This window comes from Epinephelus lanceolatus, chromosome 22 (assembly GCF_041903045.1).
Source record: "Epinephelus lanceolatus isolate andai-2023 chromosome 22, ASM4190304v1, whole genome shotgun sequence".
Lineage (NCBI taxonomy): Eukaryota > Metazoa > Chordata > Actinopteri > Perciformes > Serranidae > Epinephelus > Epinephelus lanceolatus.
Window position 1 is genome coordinate 13,945,146 of NC_135755.1, and position 14,213 is coordinate 13,959,358.

The 14,213-nt window shown below is 39.8% G+C and overlaps 1 protein-coding gene across 1 annotated transcript; it reads left to right on the forward strand.

The window, feature by feature from the left end:
- The first annotated feature begins 43 nt into the window (after positions 1 to 43).
- On the forward strand, positions 44 to 2,895 carry LOC117272878 (E3 ubiquitin-protein ligase RNF19A-like). Its single transcript, XM_033652004.2, has 4 exons — positions 44 to 237; positions 389 to 489; positions 805 to 957; positions 1,077 to 2,895. Exons 1-4 carry the CDS (start codon positions 123 to 125, stop codon positions 1,536 to 1,538), a joined length of 831 nt encoding a protein of 276 aa, XP_033507895.1. The 5' UTR covers positions 44 to 122; the 3' UTR covers positions 1,539 to 2,895.
- Positions 2,896 to 14,213: the final 11,318 nt, after the last annotated feature.

The window sequence follows — 14,213 nt, forward strand, 5'->3', positions numbered from 1 at the left end:
GACTTCAAGGAAATAAAGAGGAGGAGGGGGGGTGGGACACACACACACACACACACACACACACACATAACTCTCATAGCCCTGGTATTTCATTTGCATGAGTAGTCTAACAGCCAGTCAAGATGGGCAACTTTTTCACAACTACACAGAGCAGCAGTCCGACAGCTGGACAGGAGAAGTGTTATGACCCTGGGGACACAACGCTTACATTTGTCAATGAAGATGATGGTTTAGACTGTAAGTAGTCAGATAGTTTTAGTTGTTGTTTTCCAAGAGTTAGTTCTGAATAATATGATTACCAAGTGGCTATAAGCTTCTGTTATATATCATTTATTTTTACAAACATGTCATTCTTTATCACAACTTTTCCTCTTTGTGTGTCTCATAGTTTTGTGCGAAGACTTCAAGTCTCTCAGAGCAAAGATGTCCTGTGGTCATGCTGTCACTCCGATGTCTCTCACCAACCATTGTCGCAGGTTGTTGGATAAGGTATACTGCTGTTTACATCATTTTAATCCTGAAATTCATAGGCATGTTAGTGACTGAAAAACACTGCAACATCATAGGTAATAAAGTAGTGATTTCCAATAGTGAAAATAAAGTTGTGATAGTAAAAGAGGAGTCAGAATGTGACTTATCAGCTGACAGAGGAAACAAGTTTCATTTCTTTTTATAAGTGGTGAGTTTAGTTAAATCAGAAACTTTATATTTGAGGATGCAAGTTTGACCTTGACACTGATAGTAGATGGCAGTGAACCAAGAATTTGTTCATTATTTTCTCCAATTTTCTTTTTACCATCTAAGGGTGAGTGCAGATTTGTGTGTGGCCTGCCTCGCTGTGATGTTGAGTGGACGTATGAAGAAGTTCGTAAAATGGCTCTTCTGACCTCTGAAGAAATGGATTACTTTGAAAAGAAAATGTTCAGCAATTATAAGGATCACTTGAATGCCAAATTAGTAAGTAGGATATTTCAGTTACACAGTTTAAAACTGTTCTTAGAAAAAAGACGTGTGTGCTAAAGGCTACAAAGGTGAAGTTAGAAACATCTTATTCTGTTTTCCACATAATTTAACAGTGTCCTGGCTGCAAGTCATGTGTGATGAGAACCGATCTCTGTAATCTAAGTGTCAAATGCACACTGTGCACAGCGGATAAGAAAAAGACCTTCATGTTCTGCTGGCAGTGTTTGAAGGAATGGAAAGGCCCAGCTCCACGTTCAGACCGCTGTGAAAATGAAGGCTGCATCAATCAGCCATTAGAGACACTGAGAAACTGCCCGGATATCATCTTTGAGTCTGTGAGGGGGGTCACTGGCTGTCCCTCCATCCGTGCCTGTCCCACCTGTGGTTTCCTGGTGGAGCATAGTAAAAAGAAATGTAAAAACATTGTCTGTTCCCGGTGTAAAGTGGAGTTCTGTTTTGTGTGTCTGAAGCTCACCAAAGAGTGCCTGAAGCTAAAACCATACTCATATTACGAAACTTGCTCCAGTGGTGTAGCCCCCAGACAGACCTCTATACCTGTGTGGAAGAGCACATGATTGTGATGATTTGAATATAAATATACCTTTTTTGTTCTACTTTATTTTCATTTTAAAAGTTGCTTCATAATCATCACAACTGTTGTTGAAACAGGAACTCCCATTATACCAGGCCAGGGCCAAAGATCTTTTTTGTACTTATAATTTGGAACAATCACATAACATGAGATTTACCTTCTCCTCCCACAATAAAAACATTCACACAGATCATTTCTACTCTGAACTCAAAATTGTATTTAATATTTATGGTAATATTTGAAACTATGTCCATGTTGTTTTTGTAAGAATCATCTTCAGTCACTCATAGTTACAGTCTGCACTTATTTTGATCTCTGTAATATTTTAAAATGAACTTCTTTTGTTTTATCATTGTTTTACGATTTGTGTGTTTATTCCCCCAAAATAACGTCAATTTTCCTGTAAAATAAAAATTAATAAAAATATATACTATTGGTTCAAATAAATGATTTCTAATTTAGAAGTAATGCAGATCTCTACAGCTACACTGAGCCCTGTCCTGTTCTGTGGCAAAAAAGATATTGGGAAGTATCATAAAAACATAATATGAATAAATATCAACCATGAATCTGCCTATAAAAGCTGCTGTAAGTTCCTTTGTGCAACTTCAGTATATCATTATCACATTAATTGGAATATAGTGGTTAAGTAAATGTATACTGAGTACAATAGTGGAAGACGTATTCAGATCATTTATTTGGTTACAAGTAAAAGTCCTGCATTCAACATTTCACACAAGGATCATAAGCGAAATGTACATCGAGTATCAAAAGTAAAGCAGGCTAGTCATCATGCAGAATGGCCCCTTCATTCAATATGATCACATTGTCATATTATGTTAAATTATTGATATATTAAAATGTAAATAGTAGCTACATGTTGTAGGGTGGAGGGGATTCTGACTGCTTTATGGACTTTGGGGTAGTTTAATCTGTGACAATACATCATATTTTATGAACTGATTTACGTATAAGCTGAATGTGAAAAGTAACAACTACAGCTTATCTGTACTAATCAGCTGTTTATAGCGTCCTACACCTTAAAATTTGCAGATATTGTGAATGCAAAAACATTGGAAATACATTGGAGCTGTCAACAAAACCCTTCCTGTCTGTATTTTTTAAATTAAGAGAAGGGAATTACAATTTATGAGAGTTGTTTATTTATGAAACATGGAAAGTAACCCATGTAAATTACAAATGTGTTTCAGTTTTGGGAGTATGGAGTCAGTGCTGATTTGAAATTGTGTTGCTCTGTGTTAAGTTTTTAAAAAGCCTTAAAATGTAAAATGATTAAGCCTACAGGTTATAAAGTAAAATGATCAAAGTGTAAAAGAATTGAGGATGACTTCTTCTGTGACTTTAGCTTTCACTTTGACTGAACTGAGTGCGAAATACCCTCTATTTCTAAATATTTCCAAAAGAGAAGATATAAATCAAATGCTCTGGTTAATGGGGTTGTGAGGGTTCAACAATTATAAGGATCACTTGAATGCCAAATTAGTAAGTAGGATATTTCAGTTACACAGTTTACAACTGTTCTTAGAAAAAAAGACGTGTGTGCTAAAGGCTACAAAGGTGAATTTAGAGACATCTAATTCTGTTTTTCACATATTTAACAGTGTCCTGGCTGCAAGTCTTCTGTGATGAGACCCAATCTCTGTAATCTCAGTGTCAAATGCACACGGTGCACAGCTGATAAAAAAAAAATACCTTCATGTTCTGCTGGCAGTGTTTGAGGGAATAATTTTATTTAGCAGTGATGCAGACTGCAAGAAGTCAGGAGATATAAAAATACATGGTTAAGTCATCCTTGCATAACCGGAAAGGGGCAACAGCAACCTTCATACCCTCTTTGACGTGGAAGGACGCTCAGGCTGTCTAGTCATAAAGATTAATTAGACCTTGATATGCCTACATTTCTTGTGATATACAGGGGCAAAAGTAGTTCTAGCTGGTATTGTAGACAATATAGATAAGAAGCTTCATAAATGCATCTCTTTATGACCTTGTTTTTCCTGACACTTTGAGACAAGCTACATGCTGGGGGAACAAGAGGTCTTTAAACTTTTGTCCCAGACTGTGACTATGCATGCTCTCTGTTGTCAAAGCATTCTATTAACAGAAAACTGTGAATAAAGCCATACATTCAAGTAAACTCAACAGAGGTTGATCAACATTTCTTTTCTTCATCCATCAAAACATAGACTGACTGTAGAAGTCAAATGAGAACCATGAATCTGCTTAGAAAAGGTGCTGTAAGTAACTTTGTCTAACTTCAGTATGTATTGACACATCACTAAACAACTCACATTATTCAGTCAGTAGCTATGTGAAAGTAGCAATAAGTTGCCTAGTAGATGTTTTTCTATGTAAAATCTCAAAAGGGGCAGTACAGCTGTCAGATAAATACAGTTGGGTAACAAGTACAATATTTCCCTCTAAAATGTAGAAAAATAAAAGTATGTATTTAATAATGCTGTCAAGAATTACTTAAATGTCAAAGTAATAAGTATCTTAAGTGCACTATTTACGAACTGTTCATAGAAAAAAGGTTGTGCATGCAAATACTAGGATGTATTTTAAAACATCTCATTTGGTTTTTCATATAACGTCACTCCTCAGTGTCCTGGTTGTCAGTCTGGTGTGGTGAGAACTGATCTCCATGATCTCAGTGCCCAGTGTGCAAAGCTGATAAAGGAAGGACTTATAAATTCTGCTGGCAGTGTTTGAGGGGATGGAAAGAACCAGCTCCACGTTCAGACCGCTGTGGAATTGATGGCTGCATCAATCAGCCATTAGAAATACTGAGAAACTGCCCAGTTATCACCTTCAAGGATGTGAAGGGGGTCACTGGCTGTCCCTCCATCTGTGCCTGTCCCACCTGTGGTGTTCTGGTGGAGCATAACAAAAAACATGTAAAAACGTTGTCTGTCCCCGGTGTAAGGTGAAGATCTGTTTTGTGTGTCTGAAGCTCACCAAAGAGTGCCAGAAGCTAAAACCAAAGTCATATTACGGACCTTACTCCAGTGGTGTAGCCCCCAGACAGACCTCTATACCTGTGTGGCAGAGCACATGATTCTGATGATTTAACACTGTGAACCTCAAGAAGCACAAATACATATTTAATTCTATGTTTTCTTTTTTAAAGGTTCTTAATGCCAGTCATCATAACTGTTATTGGTAACACAGGAACTACTAATACCAAAATATCACACTACCTGAGAATTTCTTCCTTCTTTCAACAATTGGAACATTTACATAGATGATTTGTACCTCAAAATCAAGACTGTATATTATGACTGTTCTAATCTTTGAAACTTTGTTTATTGTGATTTTATAAGAATAATTCTGCCTTAAGACTTTTACTGTTATTACATTGTTACAGAATGCAGTCATTTCAACTCTATTAATATATTCATTTGATCTGTTAATTTTACATTCCATTGTTATATCTGTTTTTATTGATCATTTGTTTATTCTCCCAACACACCATTGTCATTTTATCTGTAAAATCAATGAATTAATTTTATTTAGCAGTGATGCAGACTGCAAGAAGTCAGGAGATATAAAAATACATGGTTAAGTCATCCTTGCATAACCGGAAAGGGGCAACAGCAACCTTCATACCCTCTTTTACGTGGAAGGACGCTCAGGCTGTCTAGTCATAAAGATTAATTAGACCTTGATATGCCTACATTTCTTGTGATATACAGGGGTTAGGGTTAGCTGGTATTGTAGACGATATAGATAAGAAGCTTCATAAATGCATCTCTTTATGACCTTGTTTTTCCTGACACTTTGAGACAAGCTACATGCTGGGGGAACAAGAGGTCTTTAAACTTTTGCCCCAGACTGTGACTATGCATGCTCTCTGTTGTCAAAGCATTCTATTAACAGAAAACTGAATAAAGCCATAAATTCAAGTAAACTCAACAGAGGTTGTTTTTCACATTTTACTGGTGAAATGTTATGACACAACAAAAAAAAAGGTGGCACGTATCCACCTTATTTTCAAACACGGAAGTAAATAGTGATCAACTTCCGTTTTTTCTTTGTGCGTGACTTCCGGTCAGCCGCTTTCCCTCATGCTTTCCCTTACCGGAGCTAACGGTGCAAGCTAATTTTTTTTTCAATTTTCAGTTGTTTATGTTAGTCAATCAGTTAATTAGTTAGTTAGTCTGTGTATTTTGTATAACGTTAGATAACTGTGTCCACGTTTCCGTTATAACGGAAATTTATTCCCTCTAAACGCGAATAAATCGCACGTCAATCATAAACTATGAACCAAAAAAGCACAATCTATCCCGAGTGAGACAAACTGCTTGATCCCCGTCTCCAGTGTACCAGCAGAGAACCTGCAGAACCGAATCAGCGAAAAAACACACCGGGCTACACAGCCTCTCTACCTGAGCAGCTGAAGCTGCGGCTCGCACCCTCGACACACAGACACACAGACAGTGCTTCTGCATGCCAGCCACACGTGTGCTCAACTGTGAGAAATAAATATGTGAGGTGTACGCTGCTTTTCTATCTTTTTTTTCCTTTTCTTTCTTTCTTTCTGTCAGCGTCATACACTCCTAACACAGGACGGGTTGTTTTAATGGACTGAGTTGATCATTAAGCCATAGTGATGCGCGGATCGGCTCTGATAGCACCTGAATCAGCATGTACGCATCAACCATCCAGCTGTTACAACATGATTGAGCTAGCAAAGCAGTCTTATGTTGCTATGTGTGGTATTTATTCAGTTTTGGGAAATCACGATGTCTAGAAAGCATCAGTGGCTGCAGCTGACAGGGACAGCTAACGTTAACACTAGCAGCAAAGCTAACATCAGGATCGTCATCCGTTAAAAGCCTCCCGTTGTCCGATACGACATGAAACTACTCCAGTTAGCTCAATCATGTTGTAACTAAGACATCCGCTGGAGAAAATATTTTTTTCACGGGCCACTTCGTGAGTTTAGTGAGTTATTACAGACACGGCTAACGGCTAACAGCTAACGGTTAGCCCAGCTAATCTACGATAACCATGTTATTAATTACACACAGAGAAAATACTAATGTTTGTTCAGTCATTGTGTTTATAGACTTTACAAACATCAGATTAGTCTAAACGGTGATATAGTGACGTGAAAAATGTGATATATACATATATATAGCTAAACTCAGCAAGGTAAACAACAAGGCGATTCCCATTTACACAGTGGTAAGAGTGCTGGACCGGAAGTGTCGCACAAAAAAACGGAAGCTGGCTGCGTTCTGTTTTGCCTCCGTGTTTCCGTGAAAAATAAGGTGGATACATAGAAGGGGAATGGGGCAAACACAACTGACATACAGATAGACAATAACATTAAGCAGTTATGATGAGGCATATGGTGTGGGCGTGGGTGTATGTATGTGTGTTTGTGTAGGTGTGTACAGATGTGAGTGTCAGAGAATTCTCGGTAAACATAACACGAATGGGGACCATCTTTCCTTAAAAACTGATATGTTGTTACTGTGAGCAGTGCTTTTTACATAGAGATGTATTCTGAGAGAAGGTTGATCCAGTGGTTTAGAAGTATTGAATTTTTGGATTTCCAGTTTAAAAGGATTGTTTTCTTGGTGACAGTTAGAAAAATAAGAAAGCTCTTCTTGTATTTGTTTGATATATTGATTTGTGAAGTGTCTTTTAGCAGACAGAGCTGTGGGGATGGAGGGAGTTTTTGTGTCACAATATTCCAGTAAGAGTGAACTGGTTGGCAGGCCAAGAGTGCATGGAAATAATTATCTGTTGTGCCCATTGTGAGCAATGTCTGTGTTTGACAATACTATTCTATATATTTTATATTGAGTAATATGTATTCTGTGGATGATTTTGTGCTGTAAGGTTTGTATTTGGAGTCACTGAAAAAATATATGTATTTATTTATATCCAGAAGTCGGTTGAGGTAATGATGGTTAGATCTGTGTTCCAGCTAGCTGTTGGGACTGTTATTCAATTAGAGAGTCTGTAGAGTTTTGAAGTTAGTTTATTTAGATTTGTAAATTGGATTATATCAGTGATTACTTTGATTGGCTCAAGTGGCTGAGTTATGTTGATTTTTATTTTGATTATGGATTTAAGTTGTAGGTATTCACTCTGATGTTCTGTAAGTCTGTGCCTCTGGATAAGATCTTTAAAGTCTATTAAGTGATTGTTTTGGAAAAGACTGTTAAAATGTGTGATACCTTTTTGTTCCCATGCGTGATTTTGAAAAGGGGTGCTGAGAAGTTTGAAGTCAGGGTTGTGCCAAATAGGGGTGTATTTACATGGAGCTGGAGTGAAATTAACTAACTAACTAACTATTACTCACTTCTGTGGCTTTGTGGGTGGACATGAAGTGATGCAGCACTCAGTATTGTAACCTTTTCTGAAGTGAAAGAATGAATCATTCCAACAGATGTTTTTGACAACTGTCATCAACAGTGAAATGAACAGGACCTGCAGGCAAAAAATAGCCTACAAACACTGACCTTAATCAAAGAACGTTAAAATTAACAAACACTCACAAAAGGTTAAAATTACAACAGAGCTGAACTTGCTATGTTTAGCTGGGAGAATACTACACATTAATCAACAACTGTTTTTGTGTTGTACTGTTGACCGAGTTCAATAAGCTAAGTTTCATCTGCTGCCTCTTAAGCCATTGGCACACCATGACACCTAAAGTGTTAACCACCGAGTTATTGCAGTTATACTAACCACACACCACACACTTTAACATTAACTTACCCACTGTAACGTTATCCCAGGTACACACTACATGATATCAGCCCAATTCTAGCCTGACACAGTGTCGTATGGTGTCGGCTCGGACCATGGATGACAGTGAGTGTCATACATAATCCATCATTTCATCTCGTGTAGTGTGTCATTGTAGACGCCACCCGACGCCACGTCTGGTACGCCTCACGACGTTCCAACAGAAAGTCAAGCATGTTTGATTTTCTGTTTGTCGTTCACGACTGCCCCAGTCACAGCAGTCACTTTGACCAACAGAAGCACAGAGCAATCTGCTGCCGTAGACAACTGTATGGCAACAACACCCCAGGGTTTTTGATATCTCCTCTCGAGATACCACAACACAGCAAAAAGGGAAAAATGATGGTGTGAAACAGCAGAGGCACTTTATCAACCTATTGAGTACTGCCATTAGCATCAAGTTAGCAAACAATATTATTTCTTCATAATGTAGATGGACATAAAGTAAGAAAATTTAAAAACAGTGGCGGGGCTTTTACTCACCTCAACTGCAGAGGCTACCAGCTTCATTTGAAACAAGTGACAATATAAATGGACCATTATTTATTAATCCCTTTGTGTTTTTATATTTTTACTTTTTATCCGCTCCCGTTGCCTTGATAAAGTTAATGCATCATGCCGTCATTTCAAACTCAACACTTCCTCTATCTGTATAAAATTAAAAGCTCCTTATAACTCCAGTTGAGAGAATCCCTTCAATTTCTAAAAAGGCTTTTATTGTGAAACATTTGCAGGAACTTATTGTGGAGGATTCAGTAGCTTGAATGTTTGCGTACAGTACTTCAAATGTAGCTCCTGCCACCTGCTGGCGCTTTTTACCTTACTACAACAACTTTTCGGCTGGCACGTGAACAGACACAGTGACTGAACTGACAGTAAAAGTAACAAAAACAGGACAAGAATAACCCGATGACATCACACACGTCAAGAAAGACGACCAGTGATGATTGGTGTGGACCTGTAGCGTGTCTGTTGGCCAAGTCACAGCACGATTTATGACTCCACAATCGCCTAATCTGACATAGTGACCGTTGGAATGGAAAGAAATGTTGTGTTGTGTGAGCCCGGCATTGCAAGGTCAATGCTACTTCTCTTATATGTAATATTTAACAAATGTGGACATGTATGCAATTTGCTAATGTCATTATGATACTTTAACACTTTAACAGTAACAATTACATTGAATCATGGAAGCTAACTTTGTTAGCAGTGATTTAACATGGCAAGCCGAGCGCAGCGTTCAGTCAGGTTGCTGGTGTGGGTGGGCGTGCTAAGTGTCCTCTGTGTGGTGGCAGCTACTTCCATTATTTTTACAGTCTATGCTCCTGAAGCTGTCATGACTTGATGACATTTAATGTAATCCCTGCTGATAGATCAATAAATAAATAAGCCATTTATTATGAGACCTTTTTTTTCTGAGGTCGTTTGGTCTGAGACCTGAGGCCATTTCATCTGAGACCTGAGGCCATTTCGTCTGAGACCTGAGGCCGTTTGGTCTGAGACCTGAGGCCATTTGGTCTGAGACCCGAGGCCTTTGGGCTGAGACCCGAGGCCTTTTGGTCTGAGACCCGAGGCCTTTGGGCTGAGACCCGAGGCCTTTTGGTCTGAGACCCGAGGCCGTTTGGTCTGAAACCTGAGGCCGTTTGGTCTGAGACCTGACGCCGTTTCGTCTGAGACCTGAGGTCATTTGGTCTGAGACTTGAGGCCGATGGTCTGAGACCTGAGGCCGTTTGGTCTGAGACCTGAGGCCGTTTGTTCTGAGACCTGAGGTCGTTTGTTCTGAGACCTGAGGCCATTTCATCTGAGACCTGACGCCATTTCGTCTGACACCTGAGGTCATTTGGTCTGAGACCTGAGGTCTTTGGTCTGAGACCTGAGGCCGTTTGGTCTGAGACCTGAGGCCTTTTGGTCTGAGACCTGAGGTCGTTTGTTCTGAGACCTGAGGTCTTTGGTCTGAGACCTGAGGCCATTTCATCTGAGACCTGATGCCATTTCGTCTGACACCTGAGGCCTTTTGGTCTGAGACCTGAGGCCGTTTGGTCTGAAACCTGAGGCCATTTCATCTGAGACCTGAGGTCATTTGGTCTGAGACCTGAGGCCGTTTGGTCTGAGACCTGAGGCCATTTGGTCTGAGACCTGGGGCCGTTTGGTCTGAGACCTGATATATATGTATATATATATATATATATATATATATATATATATATATATATATATGTATATAAATATATACCTATTTATATATACACATATACACATACAGTATATATATATATACTGTATATACTGTATAAACACAATATACCAATACAAAACATAGTATAGCATATTAATACATTTATTAATATATTTTAATAAAAAAATGCTTGATTATTGGTTGAGTTTATTTCTCACACACACTCACTCTCTTTTATACCCACAGCCATCAGACTTCATAATTCTTTGTTAAACAGATGATCTTACAGACTTCTTTGAAATTTCCTTTGGGGATTATTAAAGTTCTTCTTATTCTTATTACACTGACTGCTGTGATCCCTCAAAAGTAGTAAAAAACATTTTCAATATTTACATAAACACAATTAATTTTGGTATTGGTGTTATAACTATGAAAATGGGACTGTGGTCAAGATAATGTGAAAAAAGATACAGAAGGATGAGCAGCAGGGGATATTTGCAGCACAGCTGGTGGAAAAGTGAATATGTGCACAAAGGTGTGCTATACATAATATGTGTATATTGTGTTTATACAGTATATACATACATATCTGTACATACATATACACATACATATTATTTATATATATGTATATATATATATATATATATATACACACACATACATATACATATATATACATATACAGTACAGGCCAAAAGTTTGGACACACCTTCTCATTCAATGCGTTTTCTTTATTTTCATGACTATTTACATTGTACAATGAACAATTAAAAATTAACCCTTATATACCACTAACTGCTTTTTTGAAAAATACACTATAATTCAACATTCTAAAAGCAAAATTGACTTTGATTATTATTAGTATCATCGGTTGACCCAAGTAGAAGAAGAAATGATTTTGCACTTGTCCTGTGCATTTGACCCTAAGAAAAGTGGTGCTATGGCAGACCCTCTGTGCTGTCATCAGCACAAATTATGTCCCCATGTGATAAAATCCATCCCCCCTCCCCCCTTTTTTTTTACAACTTGAGTAGGCCTACTGTCAAGCCTGAGCATGTACATGTCAGTGATATTCAATATGCTCCATCCAGTCTCTCATCCACCGACACTAACACTATGTCTTACACAAGGACAGCACGCTAGTTCAGCTGATAGCAAATTGTTACTAATAAGCTCAGATGACAGCTGTCTGTATGTAGACTAACTTAGTTTGACACTTCTCTTAAAATACTTTTAAACGTAGCTGCTGGCTGAGACAAACAGCCCCAACTCTCTACACCAGCACTATGTTACATGCACAGTGAGAGACATTGACAGAGAGGGAACATGACAGGAGGAAAGCAGGACAGGAGAATTTAAGGATAATACTGCTAGCTGACTTTGCTAGCTGTTTAGCCCCTCCCACCTAGGAAAAAATGTGAGGAGCTAGTGCTAGGAGTGATGAGCGAACATTGTCAGTTTAACTGTGCGTTCCCACCAAAAGATTCAAAATCGCCAGCGGTCGCTCAGGTCGCTGGCATCGCGCTGCTCGCGGTCGCTTGCTGCAGCCGACGCGAGTGACGCTCTTCGTCGCGAGTGTTCATTATGACGCTTATGACGCTCATGAATCTTTTGGTGGGAACGCACAGTAACTGTGCGATGCCAGCGACCTGAGCGTCAAGCTGAAGTTGAGAGAAGCTCAACTTTATGCAAATGAGCAGCGCCGCCGCCGAAGCAGCGGCGAGCAGCAGCCAGTTGCAGACCGTGAATATTCTCAAGGCGGGACAGTGAAAGAAAGAAAGAAAGAGATCTTCTGCATCGCAGCCTGAAAGCCCCGCCCCTTGGCAGCCTTCTGCAAGCCCTGCCAGAGCTGCCAGGCAGTGCGATGCCAGCGACCTGAGCGACCGCTGGCGATTTTGAATCTTTTGGTGGGAACGCACAGTAAGAGACATGAGACGGCCTGACCTCCGCGCTCCTCTTCGCTCCCCTCACCCACACCTTAATTTAAAATAAAGTATTTCCACGTGAGTATATGAATATTGGCTTTATCGACCTGTAGCACAACAATAAACGTTAGGTATATGAATTAAGTGGATTTAAAACCGCTGGTTTTTGTATTGGAAAGCAGTGAGATTGTAAAATGTTCGTCATTGCATGGACAGTATGGTCACAAGTTGATCTGGCTACTTCCCAATTTGAAGACATAGCTGGCTGTATGTTGTCGGATTTTTAATGGATCTGTCAATAAGGTGGTGTTGTCATAGTGGCGCACCACGTTAATTGTGCGCTTTTAATTTATTTTCCCATAATGAAGCGGGTTTGAATCCCGTGAAAATATTCTTTTTTACGTTTCACAGGGCTGAACGGTTCTTTAATATGGCACATGTTTATTTAGGCAGGCACCAGAGACGAAACTGTGTAGGCCTATTGTTGGACTAAGAGTCTCATCCTACTCTCCAGTGTGCTATGTGTGAGCTCAGTCCTGCGTGTTCTTTAATGAAGCAATAGGAGAAGATATTCGGTCTCAGTTAATGTAGTTTATTAAGCAGTAAAGGAATAAAATTACAGAGCCCTGGGTCTCAACTTCACGTCCCTGACGAACAACAAAGGTGTGTCAGTTCACGAAGTCTGACCTCCTGTCCTTTCCCTGACCCAGTATATTTGAGCGTAACAGAGTGTCATTGTGCACGCAAGGTGTTGTCCTCTTCTCATTGGCGGTTCCACTTCCTCCTTCACCACACCACGCCCCTGCCTCGTGTTAATCTGACTCCTTCCCGCTGGCGGTGGGGGCGTGGTTCCTGTTTTGAAAGACAAGAGAACAACACAACTCCCTACACGTGCTGTACCTTACTATCTGTACATCACTTTCTATTCTTTTTACCATATATGAAACTAATTATCTAAGCATTGCGGTATGTGCTCCTCAGACTTCATGTCTCTTCCTCTCCTGTACTTCTCCACTTCTGCAAAGCAAACACATTCAGATCAGCTGAAATCATCTCAGTATTCTCATTGTTCACACATCTAAAACTTATATAGTGAAACACAACTTATAGTAAAACACATAAAATCATTCTATTCCCAACACTATTTAGAAAATTTATTCGAGATAGGAGTTAGATTTACAGGAAAAGCAACTTGGCCTCTTCCTGTTTTCAACATTCCGTCATAACAAGTGTGATTCAAACCGCAACTGAGTGTCGGTCCGTGACTGGGTTCCTCCAACAAGAGTCCAAAGACGGATCAGGTCGGCTATGTTTTGATATTGTTATGAAAAACTGAATAAAGAGGCCTTCGCGAGGACAGCTACGTGTTCTCTTCCTGGTTGAAAACAGCTGTTGTCACTACGACAACCACAGACGCATTCGGCTGAAGGTCGCCAGTTAACAGGGTCGCGAGTAAATCCGAAACACCGGCCTGACCTCTTCGCTCCTCTCCGCTCCCCTCACCCACATCTTGAGCACCCGTTCTGGGATACACATGTGTCGGCCCGCCGGCCTGACCTCCGCGCTCCTCTCCGCTCCTCTCACCCACGCTTGAGCATCCGTCCAGGCCGCGGCGGGACCATAGGTCAATGGATCCCAAGTCTCGAGCCCTGCCCTCGCCACTCACCAGGGACCTCTTCTTACGGTTACAGAATAAACAACATAGCTATTTTCTGCCAATTTATTCCATATCCAGCAAAACACGTCACTTCCGTCATGCCAGGGG